Here is an 11,670-nt window from a genome sequence, read left to right as displayed (position 1 = left end):
TGCTCCGGGTCAAATGGATCCATTTGCAAAGTTGATCTCCATGATCAATTGGAATCACCATGTAATATGTATTGAACCTTGACCCCTTAGGGAAGTTTCCTGACTAGCGTCCTGCATGTTGATCGCTGATTGATAAGATTACCCACTCCGACACCGGTGCATCAACCGAAGACCAGAAGACGTATAAGCCAACCAAACCCTAGTTGCACCTTAGGCAGGTAGTCTAGTAGTCAAGGATAAAATTCTGCATAGGTGGAAAACTTCCTTGACGAGAACCCTTGAAGTCTGCCAAGCAACCATCTTAGGCACTATTTCCACATCAACAACCCGCGGCGAAAACACCAATCCGCTCGGTCAAGAAACGACCAGCATTCTCCGACTTCCCTCCTACAATTTGGGCAGTTTCTCGCTGCCAAACTTTGCATCATAAATTCAGACCGATCTAAAGCCAATTTACGTGCTCCGTAAATACTCTAGTATATTGGTTTGCCACGTATGACCCTGCACCTGAGAAAGCATCTCTCACCTTCGCATCTGATATTCGGTTCGGTTTAAATATTCTCCACCACTTCCAGGATGATGGTGGGGCAGCGGGGTGGTCGCGTCTACGCGACTTGACGCGACTGCAAGTTTAATTGATTTCATCTGGTCTGGGGAATCTGGTTACCTAGGATTTCAATACACCTACCTGGACACAATCGTTCCCGAGCAGCCGGCACAATACTCACTCTCAGTATGACCATGACACAGAATGCCGCGGATTCCAGGCCTTCGAACGGCTCACAGTCGATCAACCACGAAGAGAATCAATATCTTGATCTTGTCCGAGAAATCCTTGAAAGCGGCGAGCGTCGACCGGACCGGTAAGAGAACGTAACAACTATTACCAGGCAACAGTCTAATTATCTAATAGCACAGGTACTGGTACATACTCCATCTTCGCTCCTCGGCCCCTAAAATTCTCACTGAATAAGAACGGAATCCCCGTTCTTCCTCTCATTACTACAAAGCGTGTCTTCACCCGAGCAGTCATTGCCGAGCTCCTGTGGTTCATCGAAGGCAACACATCTTCTAACAGCCTCAGCGAAGCTGGCATCAAAATATGGGATGGCAATGGATCTCGCGAGTTTCTTGACAACCTTGGCCTCAATCATCGTGAGACCGGCGATCTCGGTCCCGTGTATGGCTTTCAATGGCGACATTTTGGTGCCGAATATATTGATGCAAAGACGGATTACACAGGTCAGGGTGTAGACCAGCTTGCCGAGATCATTCACAAACTACGAACCAACCCTTATGACCGCCGCCTGGTTCTTTCTGCTTGGAACCCTGCCGATATGAAGAAGATGGTTCTGCCACCTTGCCACATGTTCGCGCAGTTCTACGTCTCCTATCCTCGGAGCAAGGATGACGATTCGGGAGCCAAGCCTCAGGGTCAGCTTCATTGTCAGCTATATCAGAGGTCTTGCGATATGGGTTTGGGAGTTCCCTTCAACATTGCCAGCTACGCGCTGTTAACTCACATGCTTGCCCATGTTTGTGAACTAGTTCCCGGAAGCCTCACTCATGTCATGGGTGACGCTCATGTGTACCTGGACCACGTTGACGCCCTCAACACACAATTAGAGCGTGAGCCACGAAACTTCCCCGAGTTGGAAATTTCGCGAGAAAAGGGTGGAAGTATCGACGGATGGAAAGCGGAAGATTTCACCATTAAGGGCTACGACCCCCACAAGACGATTGCGATGAAAATGTCTGTATGATTCGTGTAATAGTGTGGTGTGCTATAATCTATCGAAAGCTTAATAGACGACATTGTCAGATTTAAAATAACGAGGAGTCCTGTTGACTCCCGCGGCGCTTTTATGCTTATTGAGATTGAATATTGCTTCGTACCGAAACCCGATTGTCATGCACACTAGTTCCTGGATGTGTTTATTCGTATATGCTTCCTGAAATGATTGGTACGACAGCTCATAATGCTAGGGTCCATCGCTTCTTATCGTTCCATCAGATGGTGATGTTTAAATCGGAATAAAGAACAAGAGTGACAACTGAGAGCACGCGGGATGTTGATTAATAATGTACAAGTTATACAATGGCTGGCGCATTTGTGTGCAATCAACACACTTATCCAGATAATCATCCGAACCCAGGAGTCGTGAACCCTGACATTGCGATGCTACACTGAAAAGGCATTTTACTGCTTCTTCTTGGTGGAGGCCTTGCTAGGGGAACCCTCCTTCTTTTCCGAGGCCTCCTTGGCATCGACAGCGGCGGCGTCATCAGCTTCCTTCTTCTCAGCATACCACTCGCCGACTTGCAGAACGAGAATTCCAACAAGAACAAGGGCAAGAATGGTATTGCTGGCCGAAAGAACCTTCAAGCTGTCCTCGCGACCCAGAATAAGCTCGCCGCTCTCACCCTCATGAGTCTTGCCATCGAAGCCGTCGTTGGTCCAGATCTCGGCACTAACACTTCGGAGAGCCTTGACAATGTTGGCGACGTAAACACCGAAACCAATCAGGTAGAGAATGAGGGACGCGCCGTCAAACAGGAAGTTGGCCTCACTGGGGCGGAAGAGCTTAATGAAGAAACCGATGAAGCCGATAGAGATGACAATGTGGAGGATACGGCTAATGAGCGCCGGAGACTGGTGTACAAACTTCAGATGTGTCTCGAGGTGATCAAAGAAGTTATCGGGCACAGGAGCCTTGGTCCATAGAAGAGGGAAGTCGTAAGGGAATGAGGCAAAAAGGATGCCCAGGAAGAAGCACACAGCTGGAGATATGGATCAGCACGGGTGTGATGAATTGGTCACAACACGGGCAACTTACGAGCGATGATCATAAAGGTGGCAAATGATCCGGATCCATGGTAATTCTTCGACCTGGTGTTCTTTGAATAGTCGATGAAGGAGTTCATGATGATTCAGTTGGAGGGGCTTTGTGAGGCAAAAGGTTTGTCGCAAAATGCGGAGTTGCGTAGGAGGTGTCCTGTGACAGCTGGACAACGACAATGCGCGAGACTTGAGGCAGATGAGGAATACCGTAGTGCGCTCGAGATCAAACTCGGTGATACTGACGATGGACGTGTAGGATAGATGTGGAGGAGGAGAAGAGAGAACTGAAGAGAGCCTGGTGGTGGTGGGACGAAAGTAAGGGTACCACCCGGCTAGGCTACCTAAGGTAGCGGGCAACCTGTACCTTCCAAATCGGTGGTAGACTGGAGATTTGCGGAGTACATAGGTAGGTAGTGTGCGGAGCCACAACTGATGTTTGATAACAAAATCCGCAAATATCGTCTATTTTACATATTCAGGGAACTTATAATTTAGATAAGGTAAATTATACTTATTCTAATATCTATAATACTAAAGTCCTAACCTATCTCTTAGTTACTAAATCTTAAGACTTATAAGAGAGAGAGTTATTTTATTAATATATTAATAAATTCCTAGAATAGATAAATATTAGAATACCTAGAAGACTTAAGATCTTTAGAGGCTAATATCCCTATCAATGCCACATTCAAATGCCTATAATTGAATAGTGAATTGATAGCTTGAATCGTTTCCCAACGTTTTCTTCGTCTTGCTAATCCAGAAAACACCCTTTGTTTCAGTGGGTGCCTTTATCTGAAAGGTCATTTTTCTTGAATTGATGGATCGCTTAACTTCGATTTGTCCTGATGGATATAGAGGAACCTTTGCTCTCGCATGAGAAAGACCCATGTGAGCTCCAAGCTCAGGGTTCACCACCAGTTCTTGTACCCGAAGCCCTGAACACCATCAGCACTTCGCAAACCAACGGCCCATTCAGTGAGGATGTAGTTTGCGGCGCCTCCCCATGGGTGACCCAGGCTTGTGAAAGCACCCAGGCCTGGCTGACCGATAGCCGGAAGATACTCCCAACTTGCGCCGCTCCTTGTCTCGGGGTCTTTCAGCATTGCACCCCAGACGTTGTATATCAGCTCGGCGGCCCTGCCCCAGTCCTCGGCGGCGAGAATGGCCCGGAGGAGAAGTCCGTTAGTGTTAGGAGAGATCTTAGTCTCGATATCGTGATCATTGAGGGTCGAACGATCTTTGTATCCCAGGCTTCGGTTCGACATTTCCTCCACATACCGATTCCGATGAACGAAAACTACCCCAGATTCAATATGCTGCTGTCCCCGCATTCTGATGAAAACTCCGATAGAGAACAGAGGTCTTTTGTGCATTTTTTAATACTTCTGCTGATGCTCTCTATGTAGATCAAACAGTATAAGATTAATAATTCAAAGAAATCTAGAGGCTGCCTAAGGACTACCCCATAAAGCCCGGATATATCGATGCTGTTGATAAGTTAGGTAGGTAAAACGAGGCCTAACAGATATTTTTACCATATTCGATATATAGACTTCCTGTCAAGTTGAATAGTTTTATGATCAAACTGTTTCTTAATAGTCGCATAGCTTATCCATGTAAATACAATATTCGAAGTTCATCTCTTAGTCTGCATGAAAGAGGGTGCCCCAACAACAAAGAGGTACCAGTATCAGCAGGTTAGCTTTTATGCTGGATAAATTAGGCAAATTGAAGTAGAAGATGTTACAGTCAATATTTTATTCTTAAAGTTTCGTACTTTCACTCTCAGAGTGGCTTCTTTGCTGGCAGAGCTGACCCAAGGAACAGTCCTGAGGTCGCCCATCACCCGTGCCTTAATCAAGGTCACTGTAGCCCCAAGAACTAGGCAGTGTTGGGTGCTACATATATTATTTGGCTCCGTAACCGAAAGAGTCCCACAACATAGGTTTGGCAATTATAGATTGAGCTACTTTTCTCATAGCTATGCAAGGTCCTGTCATCATCTCTGAACGCAACCATGGTATGAGCGGATGGTCACCGAGATCACTTGACTAGCCATACTTTAAGAGACTCGATAGATCGAGTTTCCGGTACTCTCCGGGTTAAACCATGCTTATGGCAGGGTTGGGGAATCCATCAATGTCTCTGTGCATTCCAGTGGTTGCATTACCACGGAAAAGCTCCCCCACCGTTCCTCATAAACAGAAAGTGGTATTTGAACGAAGTGACTTTGGTGTCTTCCTGTATAATTTGAAGTCTGTTTTGCCGTGTCGCTTTCCCTTCGTTGACGTCTTAGCTCAACCGGGACCCGAGATCCATTAAGCACCACTTGATTGTCAGATATGGTCAATGCCTCCAGAACAGCTGCGATGCTTCTGACGACGGTCACATTCTGCAAGTCACAAGAAATGATTGTGTCTAATGGAACAGTACCAGGCATATATAAAGAGTCTGGACGGTACAAATACCATGGCTGCTACAATGAAACCATGCAGATACAGGATTCGGCACAGGAGCGGGCTCTGATCGGCGGCTCCCACCTTGTAATGGCAGGCAAGATGACAGTGCCCATTTGTCTCGAGTTCTGTGCCTCGAATGGTACGCAATATCAGTACGCTGGACTCGAATGGTCAAGGTATGTTTTGAGCGTCCTGATCTCTAAAGACTTTCTAATGGATTTCACCGATAGGGAATGCTGGTGTGCGCTGTATTTGTCGAGCCTTTCAGTCAGACTCGACGACGGAGAATGCGAGAACTCATGTGAAGGCAATTCGTCTCAAGTTTGTGGCGGGACGTTGAAGTTGAGCGTGTACGAACTTGCAAAGGGAGGGGATACGCCAGATGGAGTTGCCATCAACCAAATACCTAGGGGTTTGTTTGTGTCGAGTCTCATATTTGGAACGTTTCTCCTATCGGTCTGACATATAAACATGTTGGCACTGGGTAGAATCCAAGGAAAAAATATGGAAAATCATGAAAAGGGGGGATATGATTGTGATCTATGGTGTCATAGTTTCCTGTATGTAATCAGCGTTTTTCAGAGCTTCAATGGAGCCATGGCTAGTTGCTTTACAGCATCTTGCACAATCACTTTGATAGCTTCAACCGATCGTCTCCCAAACCTCCTGTCCTCGCCCCCTTCTACCATCCTGCTCAACTATCACATCCAACCACTTGACCAACTTGGTCGCTTTTTCCAAATCGCGTTCTTCCTGGATGACCTTTACTAGGAAATCTTCCAGAACCGCTAAGTCCCGGCGATGCGGGCCCAACCTTCTTGTGTCTGAATGCCAAGCATCTATCATATCTTTAATCTCCAGTGTTGAGGTAACTCCTGAGGTAGAAAATGAGATCTTGCGTGGCAATACAGGAAATTGGATTCTAAACTGGCCACCTGGCAATAGTCCTTCAGGATCGGGCGTGCTGCTCCTACGCAAAGGTATCTCCAAACTTGTCTCTCTGGCTCTCTGACGCTTTCTATGTTCCTCAATGACCTCTTTTCGCACTTCTTCAGGTAGCTCGGCGAGAAATTCTGGATCCAGCTCTTCAATATCTTCATCCTCGAAAGCGTCGCCAACTTGATTCAGCGAAAGGCAGTTGGTTTGTAAAGGACCAGCTTGGGCATCCTGTTGCCGCTGAGCTTTGTCAAATAACCCCCGTGGCCGACCGCGTTTCGATGGAGTAGAGTGTTTCCTCAATTCCGTTGCACTATCCTTATGTGGAGACTTTAAAGGTGTCGTTTGCCTGGTTTTTCGTCCGTACGTGGCCAGGATCTCGGTCTTCACTTGATCCGGTAACGCATTAAAAACTTCCGGATCAACTTGAGTTGGGCATGCGTCAGATGGCATGCAGTCCTGGGATCTTGATTCGGTTATAGGAGACTTGATGCGGATACCTGATATTCGTGACCCCTGGGCCATCAGTTTATGGTGAATGCTGTTGGGGAGCTCTGCAAGGATGGTGGCGTCCGTGTTACTAGGAATAATAAACTGGGTTCCAGAAACATTCAGAGGCGTCTTTGCTTTCACATCATCGTCGCTGGCCTTGGTCAGGGCCATAGCAGGATGGACCTTTTGCTTTCGAGGTGTCAATGGATCATCAGCGATAGGATCCTGACAAATATCACGGCTCGGTGTCTGCCTCTGTTTTCCAGGGCTCTCGATTTCATCAATTTGCTCCGCTGAGGAAGCTTCCCGGGCTGGTGACGGTTTTGTAAACGTCCCGAAAGCCAACTTTTTCTGGCTACCACCAGGGGCCGCAAAGTTGAATTTGACAGGTTCCAGCTTCGTCATTTGTACTCCGATTCCACGCAAATCACCAGGGCTGAATTTCCAAGACCGTAGTATGTTGACGGCCTCCTTGCCGATTGCTTGGCCATCATTGGTGGCTACCCCGAAGGTAATGCTCTTGTTGAACGTGTCACATTTACCGTGTCCTAACGATTTCGGAGGGTCCAGAGGAGCGTCTATCGCTCTCCTCATGATCTTCATCGTGAACTGACGTCCTTTAACGTTTTCACTCGAGAGTCTCTTCTCAAGTTCCTTGCACAAATTAAAGACGAATTCTTCTGCTTCCAGCTGGCAGATGAATCGGATGCCCCAGTTAACTTCTGCTGAGACGGATTTTCGAGGTGGTTGTTCTCCAACTTCTGAACGATCAATACCGCGGGCATATTCCCAGAGTTTCTCGCCTGTTTTGGGTCCAAGAATTGATGTGAGGCGCTCTTTCGAAATCTCTCGCAGGTCTTTAACGTGAGTAACACCGATGTCCTCAAGCTTCCCACCAATACTCCGTGCAACCCCAGGAAGCTGGTCCACTTTGAGATCCCCCATTATGTGCAAGACATTTTCAGATTTCAGTTGATATTGACCTGCAGGTTTGGCTTTCCGAAGTGCCACTTTGGCTTGCAATATGTTTGCTCCAATGCCGACCGAAACGTGGCAACCCGTCAGAGATTTGACCTTGTCGCGAAGATTCTTTGCAAGTTTGTCTGCCATGGCATGCTCCCGAGCCGTGTTTTCGGTATCAGAGCCCGTGCCCTCAGAGTTAGGATTTGCCAAAACGATTGACGTTATGTCCACGAGAGCCTCATCAATACTCACACTCTGCACCAAGCCGCCAATTTCTAAGATTGACTCATAAAATAGACGGCTCGCCTCTTCGTATGCAGGAAAATCATAGGGGAGCACCTTTAGTTCGGGGCACACTTCAAGTGCCGATTTCATCCACATCCCATTCTTAACGCCAAATTCTCGTGCAGGATAGTTGCAGCTTGCAATTTCCGACCCGGAACCTGTGCTGTGGGCGACGACAGCTGGTTTATCGATATACTCGGGACTTTTCTTTAATGAAACTGCACAGAAGAAGCTGTCAAAGTCAACATGCATGACGTATCGTCTCCGGGAAAGTCGCTTCTTGGCGTGCAGACAAGATTGACCCTTTTCTGCAGCAAGCCGTTGCATCTTCGATTTCAGCTCGGCTTTCCATGTTGAGAGATGATGTAGTCGACTTTCGGAGTAGTACTGTCTAAGGAAATCCGGATTTGCCGTTGAGGACTTCCTTAACCTGGGGTCAGACAATAACATTGCATTATGCTCCTCGGATGTCAATGGCTTCGAGGTGTCCGGGTGTGTATGTATGGATGGTGCTACAGACACAGGAAGAATTCCTGTTTCCGATCCCAACATTTCGCCATCAGTTGTCTCTAAATCTAGTGAAGCCACATCTGGCTGACCCTTAGGAGACACATCTGGGGGAGCTACTGGCTTCTTAACGTAGGAATTATTGACATCTGCCCTTAGAAGTTTCGTGTCTACACCATTCGGAGGACGAACAGGGGTCCGAGCTTTCTCAGCAGCTTGACTTAGAGACTGGCTAGGGAAAGAAGATGCTTTGAATTGGTTCGCGTAGAAACTGTTCTCTGTTTGTTCACGGTAGCCTTGTTTCGTACGAGGGGTTGACGGTGACAGGCCGCTACTAACGTCGAACTTGAGAACTTTTTGCCTTGGTCCTTCATCCAGAACCCGATAGTCAGACCACGGGAGAATTTGCCCAGCCTTGATAGATTCTATGATCCATGCCGGTTTAACGATCCGGTACCGGCTGAACTCGACAGATTTCTTGGGCGGGAGCGTCGAGGCAACGATATGAGTCGCCATTGTTTTCGAATCCAGGTATTGCAGAAACCCACCACCATGCTGCACAATCTCACGATGAAGACTAAATTTTATCAGCAAGAGAACCCTATCCAGGATAAGAAAACAAGCATACACATGCAATGGGGGTTGGGTATATCCAGTAACGTGAACAACAATTCCTTTGAATATTTGAGGTTTGTCTGAGCTGGCACGTATTTCAGCATCGAGGTTTTGAAGCTTGATCTTCTTGCGCCTGAAATAGTCGTTGAACCCATTGAATTCACTGCCCTCGTATTCTTCTCCTCTTTCATCTTCGAATTTGTGCGTTTCGATACGCTTTCTAACTTGCGAGGAGTTTTTCTCAAGAACACTCCCCATTCTGGTCGTCTTCCCGATTAACTTGTCGATGTAATAATCTTAACGATAATGGTAGTGGCGATGGTGATGCGCCAGTTAACAAAATTCGATCATCACAACTCAGCCTCGGACTTAAATTTGATGATGAGAGACAAGTGATGCAGAGAAGGGTTCAACACAACTGTTGGAAACGCTAATGCTTCAACACTAGCGTTGTGGCGATGAAGTAAGTTGTCACACGAATGAAGAAACCTGAATGATGTCGAAAGCGCGTAAAGTGGAACGCCGAAACGCGAATAAACACGATAACCCGTGATGATGCTTGCACAGCCACATACACTAGCCACATCGAGCCAGGTCCTGGAGTTCCATCTACATCCTCGGATCAAAACCATTTACCAATTGCGTCCTTCTGTGGGTGTTTGCCGCTGCGATGAATAACGAACAGTTCCGCAAACTGTTGGCTGCGAATGTAAAAAAGAACTCCGATAGTCAGCATGGTGCACCTGCAGGCTCATCATCCACAGGCACTAGGAATGCGCTCGGTTCGAGGCAACGATCGAGCATCCCAATGACACCGTAAGTACTTCTGCACTCCCAAGAACGGCATATCTAATGCATCAATACAGACGCGCTCTAGGGGGTGCTCAAGCGGACTTTGCGCGACAACTGGCGGAGCGAAACAACGCGGTTCGACCTCAAAAGAAGTTCAAATCTTACGATCCAAAAGGCGTCAAACTCGCCTCAGGCTACGTCGACCGATCAAAAGAACGTGACGAGGAAATAAAGGATGACCGGGAACAACACCTAAAGGACCTTGAAGAACAGCTCAAGAACGAGGAGATCGACAGGGAGACATTTGAGAACCGTCGATTCGAGATTGCAGGAGGCGATTTAAGTAGCACGCATCTAGTTAAAGGGCTCGACTTTAAGCTCCTCCAACGAATCCGCCGTGGAGAAGATATATATGGAGAGAAAAAAGTCGGAGCCGAGCCACAACCCACAGATGAGCCCACCGCCGAGATTGACGTCGACGACGAATTTGAACAGCTGGAAGAGGAGCAGGAAGTTCAGGTAGTGCCTAAAGAGAAACCCGAGACAAAAAAGAAAGGCCAATTATCTACAGTGTCACTGGCACCCGGGAAGAAACGAACACGCGATCAAATTCTTGCAGAATTAAAGGCATCAAGAAAAGCTGCCAAAGCACAGCAAGGGAATGTGCTTGGCGACCGTTTCAAGAAGGTCGGTGCCAAACAGAAGGCAGGATCGCGAATAGAGAGAGACAGCAAAGGACGAGAGGTTTTAATCATTGTGGATGAAGATGGACATGAAAAGAGGAAGATTCGGAAAGTTCAGCCTGGCGCTAAGAAAATTGATGAAGGTGATCGGATCGGACTTCTCATGCCAGACAAAAATGCAAAGCCGCTTGGCATGGAGGTTCCAGAACAATATAGGAGAAAGGGGGAGCCCGAGGAGGACGAAGACATCGACATCTTTGACGGCGTGGGTGATGATTACGATCCACTGGCCGGGATAGACGATTCAGGTTCAGACTCTGACGCGAACGAAGATTCGAAGAAGATAGAACAAGGAATAATGGATGAAGGGAATATTGCTAACCCATCGATGCAACCGCCACCAAAGCCACCAGCACCTCGAAATTACTTCCAGGGAGCAAAGACGGGTCTAGTGTCAGAGGAGCAGAGCAAAGCGCCATCTATGTCAGATCCCGCCATCATGGCAGCGATCAAGCGGGCAGCGGCTCTCAATCCTATCAAGAAGGCCAGGGATCCTGCTGAAGAAGATGACGAAGATGACGACGGTCAAACTGAAGGAATGAAGAAGGAGGCGATGGAGGAGAAAAGAAGGAGGCTTCTACAAATGGCGGATCGCGACGATGAAGATCTCGATATGGGCTTTGGTACTAGTCGGTTTGCCGACGAAGAAGACTTTGACGACCGCAAGGTCAAGCTTTCAACCTGGGGAGATAAAGATGACGATGGCGAGGGGCAATCAAAAGGAGGGCAATCAAAACGAAAGCGAGGCCCGAAGAAGAGAAAGGGTGACGCTAATAATGCTGCAGATGTACTGCGGGTTATGGAAGCGCGCAAGAAGTCATGATGAACGGTATGAGGTTCTCCGTTTAGTATAGCTATCATGAAACATATCTTGGTCGACGAAGCCGAGGCTCGATAACCCCCCTCCAGGTGCTGTATTTAGGATTGTATACTTTAACGTAATGCTCATTCAACTTTTTCAATTCGCATTTACCGTGGAAGCAAAAGGCCTATCAATCGTCTCCTGGGTCATAACCACCTGCTTTAAGAGGAA

At 47.5% G+C, this 11,670-nt stretch overlaps 6 protein-coding genes across 7 annotated transcripts; 3 read left to right on the top strand and 3 right to left on the bottom strand.

Annotated features, from left to right (window-relative positions):
* Positions 1-735: 735 nt before the first annotated feature.
* FVEG_01159 (thymidylate synthase) lies at positions 736-1,763 on the top strand (the record flags this gene model as incomplete). The annotated part of the gene is made up of 2 exons (XM_018887963.1): positions 736-863; positions 914-1,763. 2 exons carry the CDS (start codon positions 736-738, stop codon positions 1,761-1,763), a joined length of 978 nt encoding a protein of 325 aa, XP_018743785.1.
* On the bottom strand, positions 1,667-3,218 carry FVEG_01160 (ER membrane protein SH3). The gene is made up of 2 exons (XM_018887964.1): positions 2,838-3,218; positions 1,667-2,781 (listed from the first exon to the last, which is right to left on the bottom strand). The coding sequence occupies exons 1-2, from the start codon at positions 2,923-2,925 to the stop codon at positions 2,201-2,203; spliced, it is 669 nt and encodes a 222-aa protein (XP_018743786.1). The 5' UTR covers positions 2,926-3,218; the 3' UTR covers positions 1,667-2,200.
* Positions 3,219-3,455: 237 nt separating this feature from the next.
* On the bottom strand, positions 3,456-4,110 carry FVEG_01161 (hypothetical protein; the record flags this gene model as incomplete). The annotated part of the gene is made up of 1 exon (XM_018887965.1): positions 3,456-4,110. The coding sequence occupies one exon, from the start codon at positions 4,108-4,110 to the stop codon at positions 3,754-3,756; it is 357 nt and encodes a 118-aa protein (XP_018743787.1). The 3' UTR covers positions 3,456-3,753.
* Positions 4,111-4,971: 861 nt separating this feature from the next.
* FVEG_14786 (hypothetical protein) lies at positions 4,972-5,962 on the top strand. The gene is made up of 2 exons (XM_018903771.1): positions 4,972-5,480; positions 5,535-5,962. The coding sequence occupies exons 1-2, from the start codon at positions 5,188-5,190 to the stop codon at positions 5,764-5,766; spliced, it is 525 nt and encodes a 174-aa protein (XP_018743788.1). The 5' UTR covers positions 4,972-5,187; the 3' UTR covers positions 5,767-5,962.
* On the bottom strand, positions 5,826-9,579 carry FVEG_01162 (DNA repair protein REV1). The gene is made up of 2 exons (XM_018887966.1): positions 9,116-9,579; positions 5,826-9,064 (listed from the first exon to the last, which is right to left on the bottom strand). Exons 1-2 carry the CDS (start codon positions 9,358-9,360, stop codon positions 5,947-5,949), a joined length of 3,363 nt encoding a protein of 1,120 aa, XP_018743789.1. The 5' UTR covers positions 9,361-9,579; the 3' UTR covers positions 5,826-5,946.
* A 146-nt stretch (positions 9,580-9,725) lies between these two features.
* FVEG_01163 (hypothetical protein) lies at positions 9,726-11,629 on the top strand. Of its 2 annotated transcripts, XM_018887968.1 has the most exons (3): positions 9,726-9,811; positions 9,867-9,918; positions 9,969-11,629. In XM_018887968.1, the coding sequence occupies exons 2-3, from the start codon at positions 9,911-9,913 to the stop codon at positions 11,458-11,460; spliced, it is 1,500 nt and encodes a 499-aa protein (XP_018743791.1). In that variant the 5' UTR covers positions 9,726-9,811; positions 9,867-9,910; the 3' UTR covers positions 11,461-11,629. The 2 variants fall into 2 exon arrangements, with proteins under 2 accessions (XP_018743791.1, XP_018743790.1); XM_018887967.1 differs by having other exon boundaries at positions 9,726-9,918.
* Positions 11,630-11,670: the final 41 nt, after the last annotated feature.

This window comes from Fusarium verticillioides, chromosome 1 (assembly GCF_000149555.1).
Source record: "Fusarium verticillioides 7600 chromosome 1, whole genome shotgun sequence".
NCBI classification, from domain to species: domain Eukaryota; kingdom Fungi; phylum Ascomycota; class Sordariomycetes; order Hypocreales; family Nectriaceae; genus Fusarium; species Fusarium verticillioides.
This window is presented reverse-complemented; position numbering and strand designations above follow the sequence as displayed.